At 54.8% G+C, this 23,397-nt stretch overlaps 1 protein-coding gene across 1 annotated transcript in view; it reads left to right on the top strand.

The window, feature by feature from the left end:
• Positions 1–23,397, top strand: part of SDK2 (sidekick cell adhesion molecule 2) — a 268,402-nt gene that overhangs the window by 155,285 nt on the left and 89,720 nt on the right. The window contains exons 3-5 of the mRNA XM_081581340.1: positions 1,957–2,063; positions 12,011–12,158; positions 18,585–18,718. Coding sequence (XP_081437466.1) covers positions 1,957–2,063; positions 12,011–12,158; positions 18,585–18,718 — 389 coding nt within the window. The remainder of the gene's footprint in view (positions 1–1,956; positions 2,064–12,010; positions 12,159–18,584; positions 18,719–23,397) is intronic.

Below are 23,397 nucleotides of genomic sequence, written 5' to 3'. Positions count from 1 at the left end.
GACCCGAACGGTTTATCCAAAGCTGCCTCTCCCCCTCCCCCAGGGAGCCGTGGGCCTGTGATGGGCCTGAGGGTGGGGGAGGGGCAGAACGGGAGATTTGCCAGAGCCTCGGTACCCGCTATCTTCCCAACAGCACGCTGAGCACAGGAGTGAGGGACAGATAAGAGCTGTAACCAGGGGCAGAGATAAGAGGCTTGGACAGCCAGGAGGTTCTGGGTGGCACCGCTGCAGAACCAGGGCAGGCTTAGCACACACCCACCTGTGAGTCTGGGGCTCATGCCATCCCAGGACCGAACGTGGGGCCCTTTGGGGTCGGATGTCAGTGCTGAGGGCTTCCCCAGTGGCTCAGCCGTAAAGAACCCGCCTGCAATACAGGAGTCCCAGAAAATGTGGGCTCGATCCCTGGGTCGGGAAGATCCCCCTGGAGGAAGGAATGGCAGCCCACTCCAGTATTCCTGCCTGGAGAATCCCATGGACAGAGGAGCCTGGCAGGCTACAGTCCATGGGGTCACAGAGTCAGACACGACTGAGCAACTAAGCAAGCATGCATGCAGGTCAGTGCTGAGCTGGTCAGCAGCCGGGCTTGGAGTCAGAAAGGTTCTATGGGACCCTGGCCCTGCCTCTTACTGTCTAAGAAACCACAGGCCAATGATGGGTATTTCTGAACCTCAGTTTCCTCACCTCTAAAATGGGGGTGCTAGTAGAAGTATCCCCTCCATAGGGTTAGTAGCGCAATTAAGTAAAAAGACTCTCAAATTCAGACCTACACCCCTCTGCCCCGTCCACATAAAATGAAAAAAGTAAAGCTAGTGTAGTGGGCATGGCACAAAATTTCAGATTAAAATGTGTTAAAATGGCTTAAGTAACTGGTCCCTGATGTCCAGTAGTCGGGGAACTGCTGTGTGAGGTGAAGAAATGAATGGAGAGAACTCCCTGGAGGTCCAGGGGGTTAAGACTCTTTGCTTTCATTGCCAAGGGTCCAGGTTTGACACCTGGTCGGGGAACTTAGATCCCAGAAGCTGCACAGCAAAACAGAGAGAGAGAAACAAATGGAAAGCACTGCGTACAGCGTCTGAGGCATGGGTGGTGCTCAGAAGGTGGCAGCTGTTTCATCATCGTGAGATGCCGATGCTGATGGTGATGCTGATGGTGATGGTGGTGCGGATGCTGTTGCTGATGATGGTGACAGTGGTGATGATGGTGATGGTGGTGGGCTCATGCGAGAACTCATATGCAGAAGAAAACTTGGTGATGCCTACAAATAAGGTTGCTCTGTTCCAGGGTTGGCATAGCCTGGGGGCAGGCAGCAGTGAGCTTGTTCCCCGAGTCAGTTGGGTAAGCCCGAGGACACCGAGGGTAGGGGAGGCATCCTAGGTACCAGCTCCTAGACCCTCAGAGCTCCCCACTGGGCTAGTCACTGCCTAGATCAGCAGGGTGATCATGAGGTGAGGGCCAGGGGAACCAGCCCCTCCATACCCAAGAGCACCCACCACCTGCCACGTCTTGCTGTCAGAAGCTCCTTGCAGACGGAGCCTGGCCTCCTCCCCGCCCCCAGCAGGGTGAGAGCCCTGCACAGCTGCTCTCCAGCTGCCCTCCCCCCAGGACCGGACTCTGCCACTCTGGGGCCAGTGAGGCATTCCCCAAGAGCATCCCCTGGGGCCCCCTTGGGGTCATGCACTCTGGCCGCGGGGCCACATGTACAGAAAGCCACGCAGCCTGCCCAGATGGCTTTGCCCGGACGGCATCTGGAGTGCAGGCTCGCTCCCGGGCACCTGAGCCAAAGCCTTTGGAAGGGATCTTCTTATAGGACCATTCTGTGACTCCAAGGTACAGCCGAGGGCTCCCTGGAGCCCTTCGTCATGGAAGAGGGTGATGTGGCGACCTCTGACCCCCAGTTTGACCCCTGCGTCCCCTCAGCTGCCTGACTTGCTCACCAGCTGTCTCATCTGCCCCCAGGTACATGATCACCAGCCTGGACCGCACCCATGCCGGCTTCTACCGCTGCATCGTGCGTAACCGGATGGGCGCTCTGCTGCAGCGACAGACGGAGGTCCAGGTGGCCTGTGAGTACGGCGCGGGCCCGGGGAAAGGGGGGCCGTGAAGCGGAGAGGGCCTGCAGGGTCTTCGCCCACCGGCCGCACGCGGGGCAGAGCCAAACCGCAGCCGTGGCCTCCCGTGCTGGTGGGTGCTTGTGGCGGCCCTTCCCGCCATCTAGGCCAGTGCCGTCCACTTAGAGCCGACGGAACCAAGGCCCCGGCTCTCAAAGCCACGCCACCGATACGTGACACACGCCTCTGCTGGCTGTGAGTTCAGCACTACTTTTTTTTTTTAATAGCTGCGCCAAATGTGGGATCCTATTACCTCACCCCGGAGAAGGCAATGGCACCCCACTCCAGTACTCTTGCCTGGAAAATCCCATGGATGGAGGAGCCTGGTAGGCTGCAGTCCATGGAGTCACTAAGAGTCGGACAAGACTGAGCAACTTCACTTTCACTTTTCACTTTCATGTGTTGGAGAAGGAAATGGCAACCCACTCCAGTGTTCTTGCCTGGAGAATCCCAGGGACGGCGGAGCCTGGTGGGCTGCCGTCTGTGGGGTCACACAGAGTCGGACACGACTGAAGCGACTTAGCAGCAGCAGCAGCAGTACCCCACTCAGGGATCAAACCTGTGCCTCCTGCATTGGAAGTGCAGAGTCTTAACCGCTGGATGGCCAGGGAAGTCCCCAGCACTCTTTAGATGGGACCGGTTGCTTCCTTTTTGAAAAGGAGGCCTGCCACCTGCTTAGAGGGTCTCCTCTGGGCTTGGCCTCCAACTTGGGGGATCCTCATCATGGCAGACTTCCCCAGGGTCTTCTTGGCAGATTTCCCAGGGTCCCGCCTCCCCACCATGACCTTCCCAGGTGGTGCTGGTGGTAAAGAAGCCGCCTGCCAATGCAGGAGACAGAAGAGATGCAGGTTCGACCCCTGGGTTGGGAAGATCCCCTGGAAGAGGACATGGCAACCAACTCCAGTGTTCTTGTCTGGAGAATCCCATGAACAGAGGAGCCTGGTGGGCTACAGCCCATGGGGTCCCAAAGAGTCAGACACGACTGAGGAGATGTAGCACGCACGCACCCCCACAACCTGAACTTTCCATCCTCCAGCTCGCCCAGCCCTGGAGCAGTAAGAGCTTGCAGGTCCCCAGTCTCGGGGAGCACTACGAGATGCCTCGTGGTGGGTCTCAGCTCTAAGAGGGAGAGGGGAGGTAAGCGGTCAGAATTCCTGGAAGGACCAGGCGAGCAGAGGGTAAAGTAATAGACCTTTGCTGAGCCTTTCGGGTGACGGCCTCCCCTCGTTGCCACCAGGATCCAGAAGAGCATCCTCAGATGGGGGATGAGAGAAGCCTCGGGAGAACCCAATGCACCAATCAGCTCTGCTCACCCCACCCCCGTGACGCAATATCCCCTTCCCAGACTCCCCATTCTAACACAGCTGCCATGTGCTAGAAAGAAGCCTCATTATGGGCCGTTTCATTCTGGGGTTTTTAGGGGGAGACATCTAAGGTTGCCCAGTGGGCCACGGGAGTGTGGGGAACCTTAATGAGCCCTGATTTTTTTTTTTTTTTTTTTTCAAAAAGGACCCCCTTGAGATTTCCCTGGTGATCCAGTAGTTAGGCGTCCGAGCTTCCAAAGCAGGAGGGGCACAGGTTCAATCCCTGGTTGGGGAACTAAGATCCACATGGGGTGGGGCATGGCCAAAAATGAAATTTAAAAATAATAAAAATGAAAAAAGAAAGTAGCTTGCCTTCCAAAAAAGAAAAAAAAACTAAAGAGACCCTCTCATGCAAGGCCCACTAGGGCTTGACTCGGATTTAACGCGGAAGAGAGCTTGTTGCCTTGGAGAGAAGCAGGGGAGAGAAGTTGAGAAGAAAGCCTCAAGTGAAGCGAAGAGTGTTTATAATAATTACGGAGAGCGACCGTAATCAGAAGCGGAGGACCGATTGTCCCATAAATCAGCAGTAAGGACAACTCGGCTCACTCAGAGAAGGGAAAAGCACTGAATTAAAATGCCGGGTCAGGGCCGCGGCCGGCGGCCAGAGGTCTCCCACGGAGCTCCATTTAGCGGGTGTCCAGAGTCCAGCGGCGCAGGCGCGGCCGTGGGTCAGCCCGCAGAAAGCCCAAGAGCATGTGTCTGTCTGTGCTGGAGGGTGGCTGTGGGTTCATGCATGTGGGTGTGCAAATGTGTTTCTGGATTGGTCTGTCTCTTTGTCCACCTGTGTGCAGCTAGAGGGCTGTGCCTGGTCTTCATTGCAGCATGTGGGATCTTTAGTTGCAGCATATGAGGTCTTACTTCCCTGACCAGGAATCGAACCCCAGTCCCCTGCATTGGGACCAGCAGACAAAAAATGCTGACAGCAAGCTTTAGGGTTCTTTACGTGCCAGGTCATGACCCTTGTGGGGATGGGGAGAGAAAGCGTGGATTCCAGCCCTGATCTAGTCACTGACTAGCTTAGGGCTCTGGGCCCCTGGGGAGTGCAGGGGTTGCAGGTAGAAAAGGGAGCACAGCCTCCATCCCCCTGCAAAGGTGAGCACACACCCAGGAGCCTGCAGAACAGTCTGAGCCCCAGGTCCAAGCTGGACACCGCGTCCCTAAGGAGATGCTAAGGAAACACGGAGGAGCCTCCCAAACCCCGCGCCCTCCAGTGTAATTGTGCAAATGTCTTCCCTCTGTGGGTCCCTGGGGCAGGTCTCCAAGGTAGGAAGGCTACATCTTGAGATGGGGAAACTGAGCCTCAGAAAGGTCCGAGAACTGGACTTCCCTGGTGGTCCAGTGGTTAAGACTCTGCCTTGCAATGCAGGGGACGTGGGGTCAATCTCTGCTCGGGGAACTAAGAGCTGACATGCTGCCCGCGTCACAGGTAGGGAATATACGCACTGCAACAAAAGATCCCACCCGATCAAGGAAGGTCCCACGTGCCGCAACTGAGAGCCGATGCAGCCAAATAAATTTTTTAAAAAATGATCTGAGGACAACCCAAGGTCCCACAGCTGGTATTTCTACCATCCCCCTCCTCCTTCCTCCCCCTGTCAACCAAAGACAGGAGCTGTGAACCCAGCCACGGACCCAGCCATGAACAAACGTTGAGCTCAAATTCCCCTCACCTATCCCTTGGCTTCCCTGGTGGTTCAGCAGTAAAGAATCCACCTGCCAATGCAGGAGACCCGGGTTCCGTCACTGGGTGGGGAAGATCCCCTGGAGGAGGGCATGGCAACCCACTCCAGTATTCTTGCCTGGAGAATCCCATGGACTGAGGAGCCTACAGGCTATAGCCCATAGAGTAGCAAAGAGTCGGACACGGCAGAAGCGACTGAGCAAGCAAGCAACCGCTTATCCCTAGCTGTGTGACCTTGGGCAAGTTACTTAACTTCTCTGTGCCTTCATTTCCTCATTGTTAAAAAGGAATGCTAATGTTAGTTCCTACCTAGCTGGGCTAGGTAGATTGCTCACAGTGAGTAATCAATCAGTACGTACAAGGGACTTCCCTGGCAGTCAAGTGGTTAAGCCTCCTTCCAATGCAGAGGGTGTGGGTTTGATCCTTGGTTGGGAGCTAAGATCCCACACTCCTGGAGGCCAAAAGACCAAAACATAAAACAGAACCAATGTTGTAACAAAATTCAATAAAGATTTTTTAAAAATCAGTGCACACAAACCATCATGAAAGGCCCCCAGCCCGGAGAACCCTCGGGGTGGCAGAGTACACTTTCTTCTCTGCCAGGCCAACCAGGGAAGGCTTCCTGGAATAGACATCCACAGCCTTTCTCATTCTGTCTGATGGTACCTTGGAAGGTACCATCCTCTGCTCTCCAGGGCTGGGGCTAGGGTGAGGCAAGGAGAATGGAAAATTTAAGGAGGCGCTCCCTCTCAGGGACTCACCATCTGCTTGCAGCACCCTGACAGCGGGTGCCACCTTAAATCATTCCCCTCCCCCACCCATCGCAGTCCTGGGGCTCTCCCAGGCTTGAGCCTGTATCTGTCTGTCCCTCCATCTGTTTACACTGTCCACGGTTCTGAGGATGGGTAGTGTACGGATGCTTCTCCAGACCCTGCATCTTCCCATCTTGCCAGTTTCTGCCCCCCAGGGTGGGAGGGTTTTGTCCTGGGGGTTCAGCAGGCGGGGTTGGGTCAGATCAGGCCCGGCAGGCCCCACCCCTGGCGCCCACCCCTCACTTCCCAAAGAAGGGCTGTGAATCAGGTTCTAATGGGAAATTAATAAGGCAGCTGTGCTAACCACTAATGATGATGGCAAAGTCGTTACAAAAGCTTCTTTACATGTTTTTAATTACAGCAATTAAAGAGAAGTCAATAAAACATCACCCCCCCCCACCAGCTCCCTTCTTGGCCCCACCCTGAGTCTCTTTGTTTTTGTGAAGCCGCCATAAATTTCTGGCATGCGGCAAGTGGATTAAGTGACTGAGAGGGTTGGGAGAACCTTCTGGAGTGAGCATCCAGCTTCCGTGGGCACCTCTTAGTCCTCCTCACCTGGGCAATGTCCCCTGACGCATACCCCAGCCTCACCGGTGGGTGGGTGGGTGGCTCAGACTTGGAACCCCCAGCCCCGGCAACAAGCCCCGCCCACCCATCACGGGGCCAAGGGCTCCCGCTCCCTGTTGTCTGAGGCAGCTTAGCAGCCCCTTCTGCAAAATGAGAGCTGAGGGCATCAGCGCCACTGTCCCATGGGCTGGGGTTGATGTCCGGAATGCCAGAGGTGGGCCCCTTCTTCTTAATCCTCAGCCCGAGTGGAGTACTAGATGAAGAAGGGAAGAGGAGGTGTGGCTGAGGAGGCAGGGCACTGGGGTCAGGCGGTGACGTCCTCAGGTGCAGCTGGATGTCCTGATGTCACTTAGGATGCAGTGGAAGTCATGGACGGTTGGAGGTGCAGCCGTGACTGGATGGAGAAATAGCATCCTCATAGGAAACAAGCACAGCCACAATGAAGTACCATCTCATGACTACCAGACTGGCAAAAACCAAAGAGTCTAGCAAGACTGGGTATTAACAGAAACTCCCACCACTGCTGATAGGAGTGTGAATTGGCAAATTGATACAAATCAGCAAAACAGCTTGGCGTTATCTCATAAGATCAACGTGTGCACAGCCTACAACCCTAGCGATTCCACCTTTAGGCACATCCCCTTGTGATTCTCTCAGGAGGAGTGTAGCAGGCCCACATGGAGACTGTTCTCAGCAGGACAGCAGAACATGGATAACAAGCCCGCCTGCAGCAGCACGGCGCTGCCTTGATACATGGACACCCAGGCAGCTCTGAAGATGACTAACCCAAGCACGGGGACAGAGGTGGGGCTCCCAACCAACATGTTGCACAAAAAAGCCAATCAGAGCAGATGACATACAAGATAATCCAGAGGGCTTAGAAACAGGCTAAATTAACCATAATCTGTTCAAGGATGCATCTACATACGGGGAAACTTGAAAGAAAGAAAAAAAGCAATGGTATGATGGACACCACATCCAAGATGGCAATTAGACCTCTTGGGGGGCAGGGGCGGTGATGAGAAGGAGGCTGTCGGGGAGGGAGGTGAGGCTGGTTCGTGTTCTGTTCCTTAAACTGGGTGGGTTGTTGTTGTTGTTGTTCAGTGGCTCAGTCGTGTCTGACTCTTTGTGACCCCGTGGACTGCAGCACGCCAGGCTTCCCTGTCCTTCACCATCTCCTGGAGTTTGCTCAAACTCACGTCCATTGAGCCATCCAACCATCTCATCCTCCATTGCCCTCTTCTCTTGCCCTCAGCCTTTCCCAGTGGTGGGTATGTGAGCACTTATTCTTCTTTGAACTATTCATGAAGTTATAGTCCCTCTTTTTTTATGCATGACATTTTCATAAGAAAAACATTTTAAAAGTGGGACCTCCCTGGTGGCCCAGTGGTTAGGGCTCCACGCCTCCACTGTAGGGGAAATGGGTTCGATCCCTGGTTGAGGAACTAAGATCCCACACGCTGCATGGCATGGCCAAAAGAAGGGGAAAAAAAGTTTTAAAAATAACTAAAAGCGGTAAATATACTCTGAAGTGGAATGCATGCTTTACAAGACGTTTTAAGATAGAACAAAGACATAAGGAATAATTTTTAGGCCCCGTCTAGCTGTGCCCCAGGCCTATGCATCTTTGCTCTCAGGGGAATTCGTAGGGAGTTAGATCAGTGCTGCAAGGCACAGTGTGGTATATTAACCAGCATGCGTCGCCGAGAGGAAGTGTAGTAAATAAATCCTTGTGTTTCCACCTCAGTGGGAGTGAGTTTCCCTAGGAGATCCTGGACCACCCCCCCCACCAGCGTGCACTTCTCTCTAGCCTTTCCCCGGCAGTGGCTGGCGAAGCAGCCCCCTTGCAGCTGGCGTTCAGGATGCCTGTGCCCTGGTCCCAGGGGCAGAGACAAGGGGCTCCCTGGGCAAACCCAGGAAGCCCATTTGGCAAAGTGAGTGGAGAGAACCGGGAGCGTTCTGGGGCTCTCAGAGCCATAGCGAGGGGAGATGATTGTGAGATGGAAAGGTGGATGAGAGCAGCAGCAGCAAGACTTGGACCAAGGTCAGCTCTGCCCCTCCTTCATCTGTCCATCCTGCCGTATGTACGTACAGTCACCATCCCTCCGCCCCTCGCTTCCTCCATCCATCCACTCATCCATCTATTCAATCATCCATCCACGGCACAAATCCACCAGCCTACCCCATAGGCATTTTTTAAATTCTCTCTAACTAGCCCTTCTCTCCTACCTCCTAGTCTTCACACACTCTCCTCCTTCTGGACTTTTACTACTGCCAACCACACACACACGCGTGCGCGCGGCTAACACCTATCGTTTATATATCTCTGCTTTAAAAAGCCTCACTCCGGCTGCCTTGGTGGCTCAGTAGTAAAGGATACGCCTGCACAGTGCAGGGGACACAGGTTCAATCCCTGCTCCAGGAGGATCCGACGTGCCGTGGAGCATCTAAGCCTGGGAGCCACAACTGCTGGAGCCCACACACCCTGGAGCCCGTGCTCCTCAACAGGAGAAGCCGCCGCCACAAGGAGCTCACGTGCCACTGCTAGAGAGAAGCTCCCACTCCCTGCAACTAGAAAAAAGCCCACCCCCAACGAAGACCCAGCACAGCCAAAAACGATAAATAATTCTTTTTTAAAAAGCCTCACCCCACCTCCCAGTCTGAAGTAGATAAAGCAGACTTTCTCTGATGCCTCCTCTATTAGAAAAACCTTGTTTCTCCGTCCTGTTGTCGCAATATGTCCCTGCGTGGCTGTCGGTTGGTTTTCTTATGCTTGTTCCCCTAACCCTGCATAAGTTCCAAAGGGCAGGGACCACGGCTTTCTTTAGCACCTGTCGCAGAGCCTGCCTGACTCACGGAAGGAATTCAATAAAGGGTTGTTCCATGACAGTACTGGGTGACTTTTTAAATACGAATTTATTTGACCGCACTGGGTCTTAGTTGCAACATGTGGGACCTCAGTTGCAGCGTGTGGGATCTAGTTCCCTGAACAGGGATTGAACCCGGGCCCCCTGCTTTGGGAGCCAGGAGTCGCAGCCACTGGACCACCAGGGAAGTCCTGGTATTTGAGGAGTTTAGAGAGAAACTACTGTGTGCAGAGTATGGGGCCAGGTATCTTAGAGGGATTTCCTCATGAATGTAATTAAATAGAACTGCCTCATGAAGATTTCAGTGTAGCAGAAAGAGATAGAGAAGGTGTATGAAGAAGTTGAAGGCAGGGGCTAAGTCAGAGGATGCGAGGGCATGCAAAGGCAGGGACGAGTCTGGACGCTCGATGGATGCTGGCCGGCCCCGCCCTAACTTTTCAAGCTGGATAAGCCACTCTATCTCCATGAGCTTTAATCTCCTCACTGACGAAATGGAGCTAATAAAACCCGAGAGAGAAGAAAGAAACACCATTACCATGAAATTGCTTTAAATTGTTCAAATATATCTTCAGAGTTCTGTGAAAAATTTTTTAAATAGATAAAATTATTGTGAGAACTGAAGTCAATGTGATTTATTGATGCAATTTTTTTATAGACAGAGCCAAGTAATAGAAATTAGTAAACAACTAAAAGATGCGTATTTAGGAAAATTGAGCTTTGTCGTATTATTATGCAGATGAAATGAAACAATCCATGTGAAGTCCAACTAGAAAGAAACCTGACGTAGGGTCAGCAACTATTTGGGTGGTGGGGGTAATCTTTGTTGGAGAGGTTGGTGTTAAAACTGTGAAAAATGCATAGGATTCCAATATTTTGACACAATGAATATTAGATACAGTTTTAGAAGTACTTTAATATACTCTTCCTGTCTCTATGGCTACATAACCAATTAACCCCAAACATCATGCACTGGTCAGTCACTCAGTCATGTCCAACTCTTTGCCACCCCATGGACTGCAGTCTGCCGGGCTCCTCTGTCCATGGGATTGTCCAGGCAGGAATACTGGAGGGGTTTGCCATTTCCCCCTCCGGGGGTGGACCGCAATCATTTGTCTCACTCACAGATTCTGTGAGTCTGCAGAACATGGTGGGAACAGCCTGTCTCTGCTCTTTGATGATGGAGGTCTCAGCTAGAAGACCCAAAGGCTGGGGGCTGAAATTATCTGAGGGCTCACATGTTCAGTCACACGTCCAGAGTTGAGGCTGGCTGTCATCTGGGACTTCGGATCCTCTCCACAAAAGCTGTTCCTGTGTCCGTGTGGGCTAGATTGAGTCCCCTTACAACAGGGCGGCAGGGTTCCCAGCAGGAGTGTCCAGAGAGCCAGGTGGAAGCTATATCCTAGCCTTGAAAGTCACACAGCCTCGCTTCTGGCGTATTCTACCAGTGTACTCACAAGTCCCTCAGATTCAAGGGGAGGGGACATAGCCCCCATCTCTCAGTGGGAGGAGTGTCAGTCACAATGTAAGAGGAGCATGTTGGATGGGAGATAAATATTGATGCAACCATCATTTTTTTTAACTGAAATATAATTGATGTACAATGTTGTGTTAGTTTCAGGTGTACAGCAAAGTGATTAGTTATATATACATATATATATATATATGGGCTTCCCTGGAAGCTCCGCTCGTAAAGACTCTGCTTGCAATGCAGGAGACCCTGGTTCGATTCCTGGGTTGGGAAGATCCCCTAGAGAAGGGCGTGGCAATGCACTCCAGTATTCTTGCCTGGAGAATCCCATGGACAGAGGAGCCCAGTGGGCTACAGTCCTTGGGGTCACAGAGAGTTAGACACGACTTAGTAACTGAGCCGGAGCGCGACATAAATAAACATATTCTTTTTTGAAATAAAAAAGCCTCTGCTGTTAGAGTCGGAGCCCACCCTGACGCCAGCAGGCAGGTGGGCAATCAAAGCTTTCCCACCACATCTCTGCTGCTCTCCTCCGGGCTGATGGGACATCAGAGCTGGGACCAGGGGTCCCCTCTCTATCTGCCAGTGGGGTAGACATGCTTCTAAAGGAGCGACATGGTGTTCTGTTGATACGTCTGTGCAGGCTCACACGCTGCACCCAAGGGCCTGGGAAGCTGGCCCCCAGAAGTGCCTTTCACCCCACACTTAAACCCCTGCCACAGTACAGGGCAGGGGACCAGGGACCGGGGGTCTGAGCTCAAATCCTGCCTCTGCCCCATCCTAGCCACGTACGTGCTTTTGGACACGTCAACCAGCCTGTTTCAGGAGGGTATGTTTTCTTCCATTGTAAACTGTTTGAAATAATGACTGACGTCTCATGGTTGTTGAATGAATCCATTGATTCGTGTACATACAGATGTAAATGGATATAAAGCCCAAAAGCACAAAGCCGAGCTTGCCGTCATGAGGGATGGGGTGATGGGGCCACGCGAGGTGGTCCAAACCTGGCGGCCGTTCCCGGTGGTCATCCTGTGCCTGCCCCGCAATTTCCGTCTCCTCCCACCACTCCCAACCCAGGAGCCGGGCAGTCTAGGTCGCTGACCCCCACTCGCTGACCCCTACATGTGCTCTTCCATCCCGCAGACATGGGGAGCTTCGAGGAGGGCGAGAAGCACCAGAGCGTCTCCCACGGAGAGGCCGCCGTCATCCGCGCCCCGCGCATCTCCAGCTTCCCGCGGCCGCAGGTGACCTGGTTTCGGGAAGGCCGCAAGATCCCGCCCAGCAGCCGCATGTGAGCGTCCCCTCCGGGGGTGGGTGTGAGAAGCCAGCCGCGCCCGGGAGAGGAGACCCGGGGCCACACGGAGCCCCCAGACGCTGGGGACGCAGGGCCCTTTCCGCTCTGGGGTGGAGCCAGGCGGGGGAAGTCCCCACGGAGGGAAGCCGGGTTCCCAGGGGCCTTTCTGGGAAACCCCGGGCCGAGAGTTGGAACTAGGACAGCTCTCGGCCTTCCTGGGGAATCCCAGGGTGTTGGCCTCTGTCTCTCAGCTGGAGAATGATTCTGCCTCTCAGAGCATTTCAAAAGCTCAAGTTGGCACAGACAGGGGCTCCGTCCCCGTGGCTCCAGGCCAGGGTTCAGGGCGCACAGGCAGGCGCTGGCACTTCCCAGGCAGGGTGAACGGCGCTGGGTGCTTCTGCCAAGCGGGTGTATCTGGGTGTCCATGGGTGTGCGCGGCTGTGTGTTCTGGCTGCGGGGAGGAGGGGAGGCCTGGCAGGGAGAGGCACACACGGTCCTTTCAGCGCTAACAAGGGCCCTTCTGTGTAGCCCAGGTCAGGGGTGGTGGCCGCCGGGCTTGTGGGTAGAGGGATGGAGCCGACACCTCCCCGGAGGGCGGGCAAGGGGTCAAGGGTGGGACGCAGCGGCCCTCCTGACCCCCAGGGAGACAGCCAGTGGAGGCGTTCCCCTTTAGGACTCCCACTCTCGCCTGCTCCCAGCAGAGGAGGGAGGCCACCCTTGTCCTGGTCCACCTGGGCCGCAGGGCCGCTGTGGGCGGAGCCTGTCCAGTCTCTGTAGGAAGTGCCAGCGGAGATGGCCAGTTCTTGCCTTCGGGGAGCATGAGGTTCCATGAGAGCTGTTATAATCGTGTAACATAGTAACATCCTGGGAACACCGTGCTGTATGGAGCACCCGCATGTCCTCCAGCCTCTGCTACACACACCCCACATCACCCTCTGCTCCAGGACAGACACACACCTCCCAGGGAGAGGTGCTCTGTCTCACTGCCTTTTCGATCCCCGGAGTGCACGTTCAGGAAGTATTTGTTGAATGAATGACCCTCAGGAGAACCTTATGACACTGCTGATTTTATCCCCATTTTACAGACGGTAAAGTGAAGGCCCCCAGAGCTTAACTGCTCTGCCAAATCTCATGCAACTGGTTCCAGGCTTGCTGACTCCAGAGTCAGGGCCTTTTTTGTATAATAGTTTCAATGTCTTTTTAAAAATGTGTATGTGAAGTGAAAGTCGCTCAGTCGTGTCCGACTCTTTGTGAGCCCATGGACTATACAGTTCGTGGAATTCTCCAGGCCAGAATACTGGAGTGGGTAGCCTTTCCCTTCTCCAGGGGATCGTCCCAACCCAGGGATTGAACTGAGGTCTCCCACATTGCAGGCGAATTCTTTACCAGCTGAGCCACCAGGGAAGCCCAAGAACAGTAGAGTGGGTAGCCTATCCCATCTCCAGCGGATCTTCCAGGCCCAGGAATCAAACTGGGGTCTCCTGCATTGCAGGCAGATTCTTTGCCAACTGAGCTGTGAGGGAAGCCCAAATATGTATGTATTTGTTTATTTTTGGCTGTGCTGGGTCTTCATCACTACACAGAGGTTTTCTCTAGTTGCGAGGAATGGGGGCTACTCTCTGTTGCGGTGAGAGGGCTTCCCATTGCGATGGCTTCTCTTGTTACCAAGCACGGGCTCTGAAGACACCGTCTTCAGTCGTTGCGGCTCGTGGGCTCAGAGACTGTGGCACACGGGCTTAGTTGCTCCGTGGAATGGGGGATCTTCCCAGACCAGGGGCTGAGCCCATCTCTCCAGCATTGGCAGGCACACTCTTAACCAGTGGACCACCAGAATCAAGATCTTTAATTCTCTTTTGTGTGGAAATTATTCGAGAGCAGGTACAAAGACATGGGGGCTAAACAGGATAAAGGGATTGTACTTGTGGAAAATTGATCTGGTGATTCTCAGCCTGGCTACCATCTGAGATCATTTGGGACCATTTAAAATATATTGATCTTTAGATTCTGCCCCTCACATGCTCTGATTGTGTTGAAACAGTGTGTACCTAGGCGTCGGGATTTTTAAAAGCTCCCCAGTGATTCTAGCATACAGCCACAGTTGAGAACCACTGTCCTGGAATGTGTCCGTTACCTCCAGGTACAATAATGCTGCATAATAAGTGGTCCCAATGGCCTGATGCCATAAGCATGCATTTATCATTCACGTCAGCAAATTGGTGAACTTGGCCTGGCTCTCTCGCTTGTTCGGGGCTGGCTGATTAGAATGTCTGGATGAGTCCACTCTGCCCCGCTTGTCCCAGCCTCCAGCCAGCCGGCCCTAACATCTCCTCCTGGCAGTCGCAGAAGAAACAAAGTCAAGGTTCCGCTAACATCCCATTGGTCAAGGCAAGTTACGTGATAGAAGTCAGACTCAAGACGCAGGGAAATTAACTCTGCACTTGAGAGGACTAGAGAGTCACCTGGCGGAGGTGCTGCTAAGGAGCAGGTGATGGTTGGGGGGTGGGAAACCCCAGGTTCACAGGTGGACTGGTGCTGCGTGTGAGGACCAGGCTCCCTTAGGCCTAATGAAAGTTCAATAAAACCAGCGAGTGAGGACCATTAACACGGAGACCGAGGTTGAATCGCAGGAGGGGATCACCCTGCCGCGCGGCTGCTGAGACAGGCAGCAAGTCCCAGCCCCTTGCTGACTCCCTTTTCTGAGCTGATCTTCCGGGCCCTCGCTGTATCGATGATGGTGTCCTGCAAGCCAACCAGCTGGGAGTGGCTGCAGGAATACTGGGCTGAGGAGGACCCCGAGGGCTCAGACTCGGCAGGAAGAGCGCCAGCATGGATGAGCCACGAGCATCTGTCTCCGGGGTTTGCCCCGCTAGACGCTAGACGCAGCTCTTTCTGCAACCTCACTCCCATCACCCCTTTCCTGACAGCTTGCCACCTCCTCTGACCATCCCTGGCCTCTGTCATCACCGCTGCCCTTTTCATTCCCAACAGCCACTGTCAGCAGGACAGAACGCCCTCAGGCTGCGTGCACACACACACACACACACACACACACACCTTCCTGGTCACGCCCACCCCCTCCAGCCCTCCTACCAAACACACAAGAGAACACAGGGCATTTTTATCTCAGCAATTACAGCAGATTAATATTCATAACCCAGAGGAAAGTTCCCTGGAAACAAATCCTCTGGTGTCTGTTTGCCGGAGATACGCAACTGATGAGCGCTATCAGCCGTCGGGGTGCAGGGGCTGCGCTATCTGCAGAGGACCGCTCTCCCTCCCGGGGCGGAAGCAGAGATTAGCAGCCACCCCCCCCACTCCCCCACCCCCGCCTTCCTTGATACTCATTGTTGAAAAGGAGACAAGATTCCTAACAAAGATGCACGCTGAGGGCTTTGGGCAGGTTCTAGGGTGATTTATTTTACTCTTAATTAAATGATCAATTGCTCCCCACCCCCGGAGCCAGGAAAAAAGGGCTGGCTTCATTGGAGGGAATGAAAGATGGGAAGGACTTGGACCAATCAGAGAAGTGGGAAAGACCTAAGAAATTGAACCTGACGAGTGTGGCTGAAGAACGTAACCCAGCCTCTGCCTGAGAGTGCAGCCCTGATGTCCACGCCCTGCAAGGACCCTGGCAGCTTCCTTCAGCGTGGGTGCTCCTAGGGGAGCTGCCTGGAAGCCCTCCTGAGGGCCGCAGGTAGCTGGAGCACTTTGGAAGTGAGGGACAGAGTCGTGCCGGAACTGTCTGTCAAGGGGATGGTCATCGTGCTGAAGGCTGTTAGCCCGGGGTCCTTTATTGTTAGCCTCCTGCTGAGGACAGTCGCAGCCCTCTGCTCACTCCGCACTGGGAACTCGAACCCAGGCCCCAGGGGTCCTGGACACAATGCTCTCCTCCAGAGGCAGTCAGAGCCACTGACTCTGACTCACAGACAGACCCCCAAACCCAGGACTTAGCGCCATGGAAGTTTATTTCCTGCCAACTTAAAGAGCTTTAGGGCTTCCCTAGTGGCTCAGACCGGAGAAGGCAATGGCACCCCACTCCACTACTCTTGCCTGGAAAATCCCATGGATGGAGGAGCCTGGTAGGCTGCAGTCCAGGGGGTCGCTAAGAGTCGGACACGACTGAGCGACTTCACTTTCACTTTTCCCTTTCATGCACTGGAGAAGGAAATGGCAACCCACTCCAGTATTCTTCCCTGGAGAATCCCAGGGATGGGGGAGCCTGGTGGGCTGCGTCTATGGGGTCGCACAGAGTCGGACACGACTGAAGCGACTTAGCAGCAGCAGTGGCTCAGACGGTAAAGAATCTGCCTGTGATGCAGGAGACCCAGGCTCACTCCCGGGGTTGGGAAGATCCCCTGGAGAAGGGAATATCTACCCACTCCAGTATTCTTGCCTGAAGAATCCCATGGACAAAGAAGTCTGGTGGGCTACAGTCCACGGGGTCGCAAAGAGTCGGACATGACTGAGTGACTAACACTTTCACTTCTTTTTTTCACCCTAAGAAGGGGCTGAGGGATACATGTGAACCCCAGAAGGCTGTGTCACAGGCAGGCTGTGGCTTTTGAATCAACCTAAACAGATTCGGGATTAGGCAGCCTCCCTCCCCACCAGCCTTCACCCACCTCCACAAGCTGCACTAAAGGACCAGGGTCCCTGCAGGAGATTCCCATGAGGACATGGTCACCATCCCTGTGCCAGTGTGTTGACTTTAAAATATTTTAGCCTGGCTCTGTCCTCACGCCCATCACCTCATTTGTTGTTCAGTCCCTCAGTCGTGTCCGACTCTTTGCGACCCCATGGACTGCAGCATGCCAGGATTCCCTGTCCTTCACCATCTCCCAGAGCTTGCTCAAACTCAGGTCCATTGAGTGGATGATGCCATCCAACCATCTTGTCCCCTGTCGTCCCCGTCTCCTCCTGCCCTCAATCTTTCCCAGCATCAGGGTCTTTTCCAGTAAGTTGGCTCTTCACATCAGGTGGTCAAAGTATTGGAGCTTCAGCATCAGTCCTTCCAATGAATATTCAGGGTTGACTTCCTTTAGGATTAGCTGGAGGTTAAAAGAGCTCTTCAGGAAAAAAAAAAAAAAAAGGACATCATTAGGGTTCCCAGGGTTTGGGGAGGAAGGCTTTGTCTTCCTACTTCCTGGAGCTCGACAGGCAATATAAGACCCAGCACTGGAACCCCGAAAGCCAGAATTAGGAGGGACCCGGCCCAGGCTGGCTGGGAGAGACCAAGCTGGAGAGGCGTTCACGGGGATGTTTATTTGAGAGCCCGTTTAAAAGTCTGTCACATTCACCTAATGGGAGAATTTGAAAAGAATTCAACTGGATTTGTCCTTGTTAAACTAACATTAAGGATGTTTAACAGCTGTCTCGGGCATATCACATTAAAATCCGGAGATAGATTCGACAAACTAATGGTCTTGCTCCTCATCAGGAGGATGGGTAAGAGGAGGTGCTGGGCAGAGCTGGCCCGGGCAGGGGTCCTGCACCCACCTCGGAGGGTGCCCAGCTTCCACCTGGACAAGCCCTTCGCCCGACCTGTGGATGTGGGGGCTGAGGGGCTACGTGACAGGATCCCAGGAACCAGATTGACAGCAAACCGCCTCCATCTGCACCCCGCTGCCCAGCCGGTTTCCCTTCCCCCTCTCAGCCAGCCCTGACAGCCCCTTTTATTGGCTGGATTCAGGGAAAAGGAAATGGAGGTGCTTCCCTGGTGGCTCAGGCAGTAAAGAATCTGCCCTGATGCAGAAGACCCAGGTTTGACCCCTGGGTCAGGAAGACCCCCTGGAGAAGGGAATGGCAACCCACTCCAGTATTCTCGCCTGGAGAATCGCATGGACAGAGGAGCCTGATGGGCTACAGTCCATGGGGTCTCAAAGAGTCAGACACGACTGAGCGACTAACACTTTCACTTCCTTTTCTCACCCTAAGAGGGGGCTGAGGGGGACGTGTGAACCCCAGAAGGCTGTGTCACAGGCAGGCTGTGGCTTTTGAATCAACCTAAACAGATTCGGGATTAGGCTAAGGCAGTGATTCTGGAATGGGTCTGCTCATTTCTAAATGTATCTCATCATTCATTCATTCTGGGAATGAATTTCTTTAGTTCTGGACCCTCCTGGTGCAGAGATGACCCGAAAGGGTAGAATTCTGGGGGAGCTCCAGCCCCTAGCCAGGCCTGGGGTGGACGCAGAGAAGCGTTGCCTGGACATTCTCAGACATGGGGCATGCTCTGTATCTGGTCCCCAGCGCTGGCGAAGTATTGGGATTCTCTGCAAACTAATCGTGGCTAGAGTTCAGGCAGTCAGCGGTTCCGGGGGGTGGGCTGGAGGAGGGGCTCTTGGGTGCCTGGCTTCATGTCCCAGCTGGCATCGCATCCCTGGAGGCCCCCCCCCCTCAGAGGAGTCCTTTTCTGCCCCCCAGAGCCATCACCCTGGAGAACACCCTTGTCATCCTGTCGACCGTGGCACCCGACGCGGGCCGCTACTACGTGCAGGCCGTTAACGACAAGAACGGGGACAACAAGACCAGCCAGCCCATCACTCTCGCTGTGGAGAGTAAGTCAGCGGCAGGGCCTGGACCGATGGCGAGGCGCGTCATTAAATCTTGGGAATGGGGCTCCCGGGACTCGTGGGGAAGATGGAATGGCGTGGAGCGGGAGGCTGGGAAAGGGCAGGGGAGGAGCCATCCCGAGGAGGAGGAGTCCCAGCTGCGGTGGAAGCGGGAGCTGGGGAACCGGGAGGGTACTGAACTCTGGGCTCCATCTCATGAGTCTGAGATGGTTTCAGGAGCAGGGACACTTAGCTTGGCTGTTAGCGGGGCCCCCTGGAGACCCGGGGAAGGCATGAAATGTTGGGAAAAGAGTGTGCACGGGAGGACTACAGCCACCCCTGGGGCTCAAGTGCCGGTGGCGAGGGCTCACCAGGAGCTGGGAAGCTCGTTGTTAAAGAAGTGTGCTAACTGCCTGCACTCAGCTGGCACATACAAGGCACCACTTGCAGTTGGAGCCGAGCCATCCCCGCTGATGGGAACACAGGCCTTCTGCCCAGGCTGCCGCCTCAAAGTGCCCTGTCCATCGCCAGAGCCTGCCCCCCACCCTGGAGGAGAGAGGCAAGGCCCTCCTCAGTGGCAGAGTGCAGAGAGGAGCAAACGGAATGGGTGACTCCTTGAGTCTCCTTGACGGAGAAGCGTTTGTCTGGCCGAGACTGAGAGCAGGTTTCCAGGCCCTGATGGAGATGCTGGGGGGCGTTCTCCCCAGCCCCGCTCCCCCCACCCCACGCACCATCCCTGGGAGGCAGAGGAGGTGGGGAGTCACCGAGTCCGTGGGACGGGGCCAGAGTTTCCTGCAGCGGCCAAGCGCCACGCAGCCTGAGAGAGCCAGATGTTCACGTCCTTCACATCTGCACAACTGCTGCTCCACAAGCAGCCTCATTCATCATCCATGGTCCTGCGGGGACGTCCCCGCCAGCAGCACAAGAAGGGTGCCAGCCAGCACAGGACCTTCCCACGTCCTTCCTCTGATGCCAGCCTCTGTCTTCCAGGGCCCAGAAAGCCCAGTTGTTGTTGATGAGTCACTAAGTCGTGTCTTTTGCGACCTCAAGGACTGTAGCCCGCCAGGCTCCTCTGTCCGTGGGATTCTCCAGGCAAGGATACTGGAGTGGGTTGCCATTTCCTCCTCCAAGGTATCTTCCTGACCCAGGAATAGAACCCACGTCTCCTGCATTGGCAGGCAGTTTCTTTACCACCAAGCTACCTGGGAAGCCTCAGAAAACCCAGAACATTCCCCAGTCCTGACCTGCCCGTGCCTGAGCCTTCTGGCATCTGCAAAACCCCTTCCCATATCTGCAGTGACCCCCCTTCCCCAGACCAGGCTCCTGTCTGCCAAGAAAGAGACCTGGATGCAAGGAGCAGAGTTCTGGTCTGCATGCTGACCCATGAGGGTCACAAGTGTGACCTCTGACATTGACTTGAGCCAGGGTCTCACTCATCCTGGCATCCTGGGGGCCCAGCCCCCAGGTCTGGGGCTGCTGTTTCTATGGGAAAAGGAACCATCAGAGGGGGTGTTTTTCCCCATGTATTTTCCAGCGCTTTGAATACCTGGAGGCTAATGGAATCGAGCCGTTTGGTCCGAGTCAAGGTCAGGCATCTTCCTGGGTGACTCAGTTGACCCTGAGACTGAGGTTGGAGCCTCCCCCGACTCCGCTCTGCCTTCCTCCCCCAGCACCCAGCCTCCTCCCGGCCAACCGAGGATGGTGGTAGGGGCAGGGTGGTCGTTCACTCTCTGCTCCCTCCCGCAGCCCTCCGGCGGGCCCACCAGGAAGAGGCCGGGTTCCCCCAGGCCCCACGTCTGCCCGAGCCTCCCCCACACCGTTGTGTGTTTCTCCCACCCCGTCGCCCCTCGCCCCCTGCTCTCAGGATTTGTACTGGATTGAGAGCGGAATCAGCTGATTTTCAGCTAATTTCTCCTCCCACGAGTGACTGCACTTCAAATCCTGGTGCTTGTCACTGACACAAATCCCCCAGCTGCCGGCCTGCCAGCCAGTTTCCTGGGAGCAATTGCGACTTCGCCCACCCCAGCAGCGTCTCCCCCATCTGTCTCTCCCTCCGCTCCCCACCCCCACCCCCGCCCCCTCACCCCCTCTCTGCTCAGGGCAGGCAGCTCCTTTGCATCCCTCGGGAAACATCCATGCTCTTCGGAGATGGAGACAGAGAGAGCAAAGGCCAGTGACCCCCAGAGTTGCCCCCTGCCCAGGTGTCAGCCAGGTGACCTCACTCGGACCACCACAGCTCTTGACAACTTCATACCTGGCTGGTGGTCCCACTGGGTCCTGATTAGAGCTGCACCATGCAATGGAATTATAATATGAACCACATATGCAATTTAAAATTTGCCAGTAGCTCACTATTTCAAAAGGAAAAAGGAATTGGTGAATTAATTACACTTTATTTAACCCAATATATACAAAATATTATCAGCTGAACATACAATCAAGATAGAAAATATTAATGAGATACTTTACACTGTTATTTTTTTTTTAAGTCTTTGAAAATCCGTGTGTATTTTACACTTGAAGCACATCTCAAATTTGGATGCTGGATTTTCATCTGGAATACATGATCTGTATTTAGATTTCATAAAGTGTACAGCTGGAAAGGTGGGATCGGAAGCCCAAGTTGTTCTATACATACTTAGAAATGTTCTAATAACTGACTCGGGGATCTGCTTTTAATTAAGTGTAAATTAGATAAAATTCAATCCCGTTCCATCAAAGGGACATCGGTCACTCAAGAGCTCGTGGCCACCCGTGGTTCTCCCCCCACCCCCCCAACCACCCCCATGTTGGATGGGGCAGGTCGGCCCTGGGCTCCTGGGCAGCTGGACGCTGGCCCAGGGGAGAGGAGCGACTTGTCTCCCTGCCCTCCACCCACTTGACCTGTGGTCCAGTCACATGGTCCCCGAGCCACAGTTTCCTCATCTGTAACGGAACGCCTGTGGCAAAGCATGGGCTTCCCCGATGGCTCAGCGGGTAAAGTACCCGCCTTCAGTGCAGGAGACGTAAGATACGTGGGTTCAATTCCTGGGTTGGGAAGATCCCCTGGAGGAGGAAATAGCAGCCTGCTGTATTATTCTTGCCTGGAAAATCCCACGGACAAAGGAGCCTGGTGGGCTATAGTCCACGGGGTCGCAAAGAGTCGGACACGACTGGGCAGCTAAGCACGCACGCACACACGCACTCAACGTGATGCCTGTGGCAAAGCATCGTTGGGAGGATTCAGTGAGGTGACTGGGAAGAATGACTGCCCCCCACCGCACCTGTTATCAAAACTGTCCTGGGGCAGCGAGACCCAACTTCATCCCCGAGTGGGGACCCTCAAGCTTCCTCCTGCCCCGGGGCCCCGCCCACATCATGAGCGCACCTGGGAGATGCCAGCGCTTGCTCTGCTTTGCCTGCAGCTTTTCCAAGTGATCCTTGGGGCCCCATTCACCCCACTCTCTAGAGCTGATGCCCTGTATCCTGTGCCTGCCCCCTCCTCCTGGCCGGCCTCCCCGAGACCCAGAGTCAGCCCAGCCTCCCACCCCTGGCAGAGAGCCCCTGATAGTCAGGTGTGTCCTCCCAGGGCAGGTCCACCCGGGTGGCCCCTCTCTGCCTTCCCGTCGCACCGAGAGCCCCCCTTTCCACCGCTCCCGTGGGCTGGGCACCGTCTGGGCACCGCTGTTCCATCGTTAACAGCAGTCCTTGGAGGCGGGCTGTTACTCCTCTCCACCGAGTTACAGATGAGAAAGCTGAGGAAACAGGTGAAGAGGTGAAGCAATTTACTTCTCGGTGGCATTCACTAATGATTCACAAAGCCGTGAACGGGACCCGGTTTCCCTGCCTGCAACACTCAGCCCATTAGCCACTCCCCGGATGTCTAGAGGCGCACACATCCCCCTTTGGGCGAGAGGCACCCGCTGTCGGCTCTTCCGACTCTCCAGAAGTCACGAAGCCTCCCGGTCTTCACTCCCGGTCCTGGCCCCCTCCCGCTCCGCTGGTTTCTCAGGTCCCATCCCCGGGGACCTCCCGGTTACAAACCCACTTCCTCCACCCTGATTCTCCCTGATGCTCACGGCTCAGCCCCACTGACCCCCTCCCTGGCACCTTGTAACCTGAGCTTCTAGAACCCTCCCTGTCTCACCCAGGTCTCCTGCCTCCTGCTTCCTTCTCCCCTGAAGTGAACAGGCGGAGATGCCTGATTCTCAGCCCTTTGTCCCCCCCACTGCCTCACGCCGGGTCCCTGGGCTTCCACGAGCCCCCCTTCCTATCTTCTCTGGGCACGTCGCCCTGCACCCCCGGGGAACTCCAGCCTCCTGCTCCTGAAGGTTCCCCCTTGAACACCTTCAGTCTGACCTCCTGCCACCATCTCCCACCCAGGTGACCAAATCCCAACCCATCTTCCCTTCTTTGAAAACAGGGAGCCCGCAGCACAAGCAATGAGTGCAGGAGTGTTTAAGGCCGTGAGCTGTGTGAGCTTGGGGAAGCCCCTTCACTACTCTGAACCTCAACTACCATTTTTCTAGAAAGGACACTATAATATACGTATCTTCCAGGGCTGGGAATAAGAATTGGAGGATTTAAGAGTGTTTTCCTCTTGGGCTTAACATTTCTCTGTAAAGAGGGCCCCAGGTTGAGACATTGTATCCTCATGTCCGTCCACCCCTCTGTTACCATATACTCACCTGGGGCGGACTCCCAAC

Source organism: Giraffa tippelskirchi, chromosome 3, assembly GCF_054371585.1.
Source record: "Giraffa tippelskirchi isolate mGirTip1 chromosome 3, T2T-mGirTip1v1.2.pri, whole genome shotgun sequence".
Taxonomy (NCBI): Eukaryota; Metazoa; Chordata; class Mammalia; order Artiodactyla; family Giraffidae; genus Giraffa; species Giraffa tippelskirchi.
Note: the sequence above shows the minus strand (reverse complement) of the source record. Positions and strands in the feature narration are given on the sequence as shown.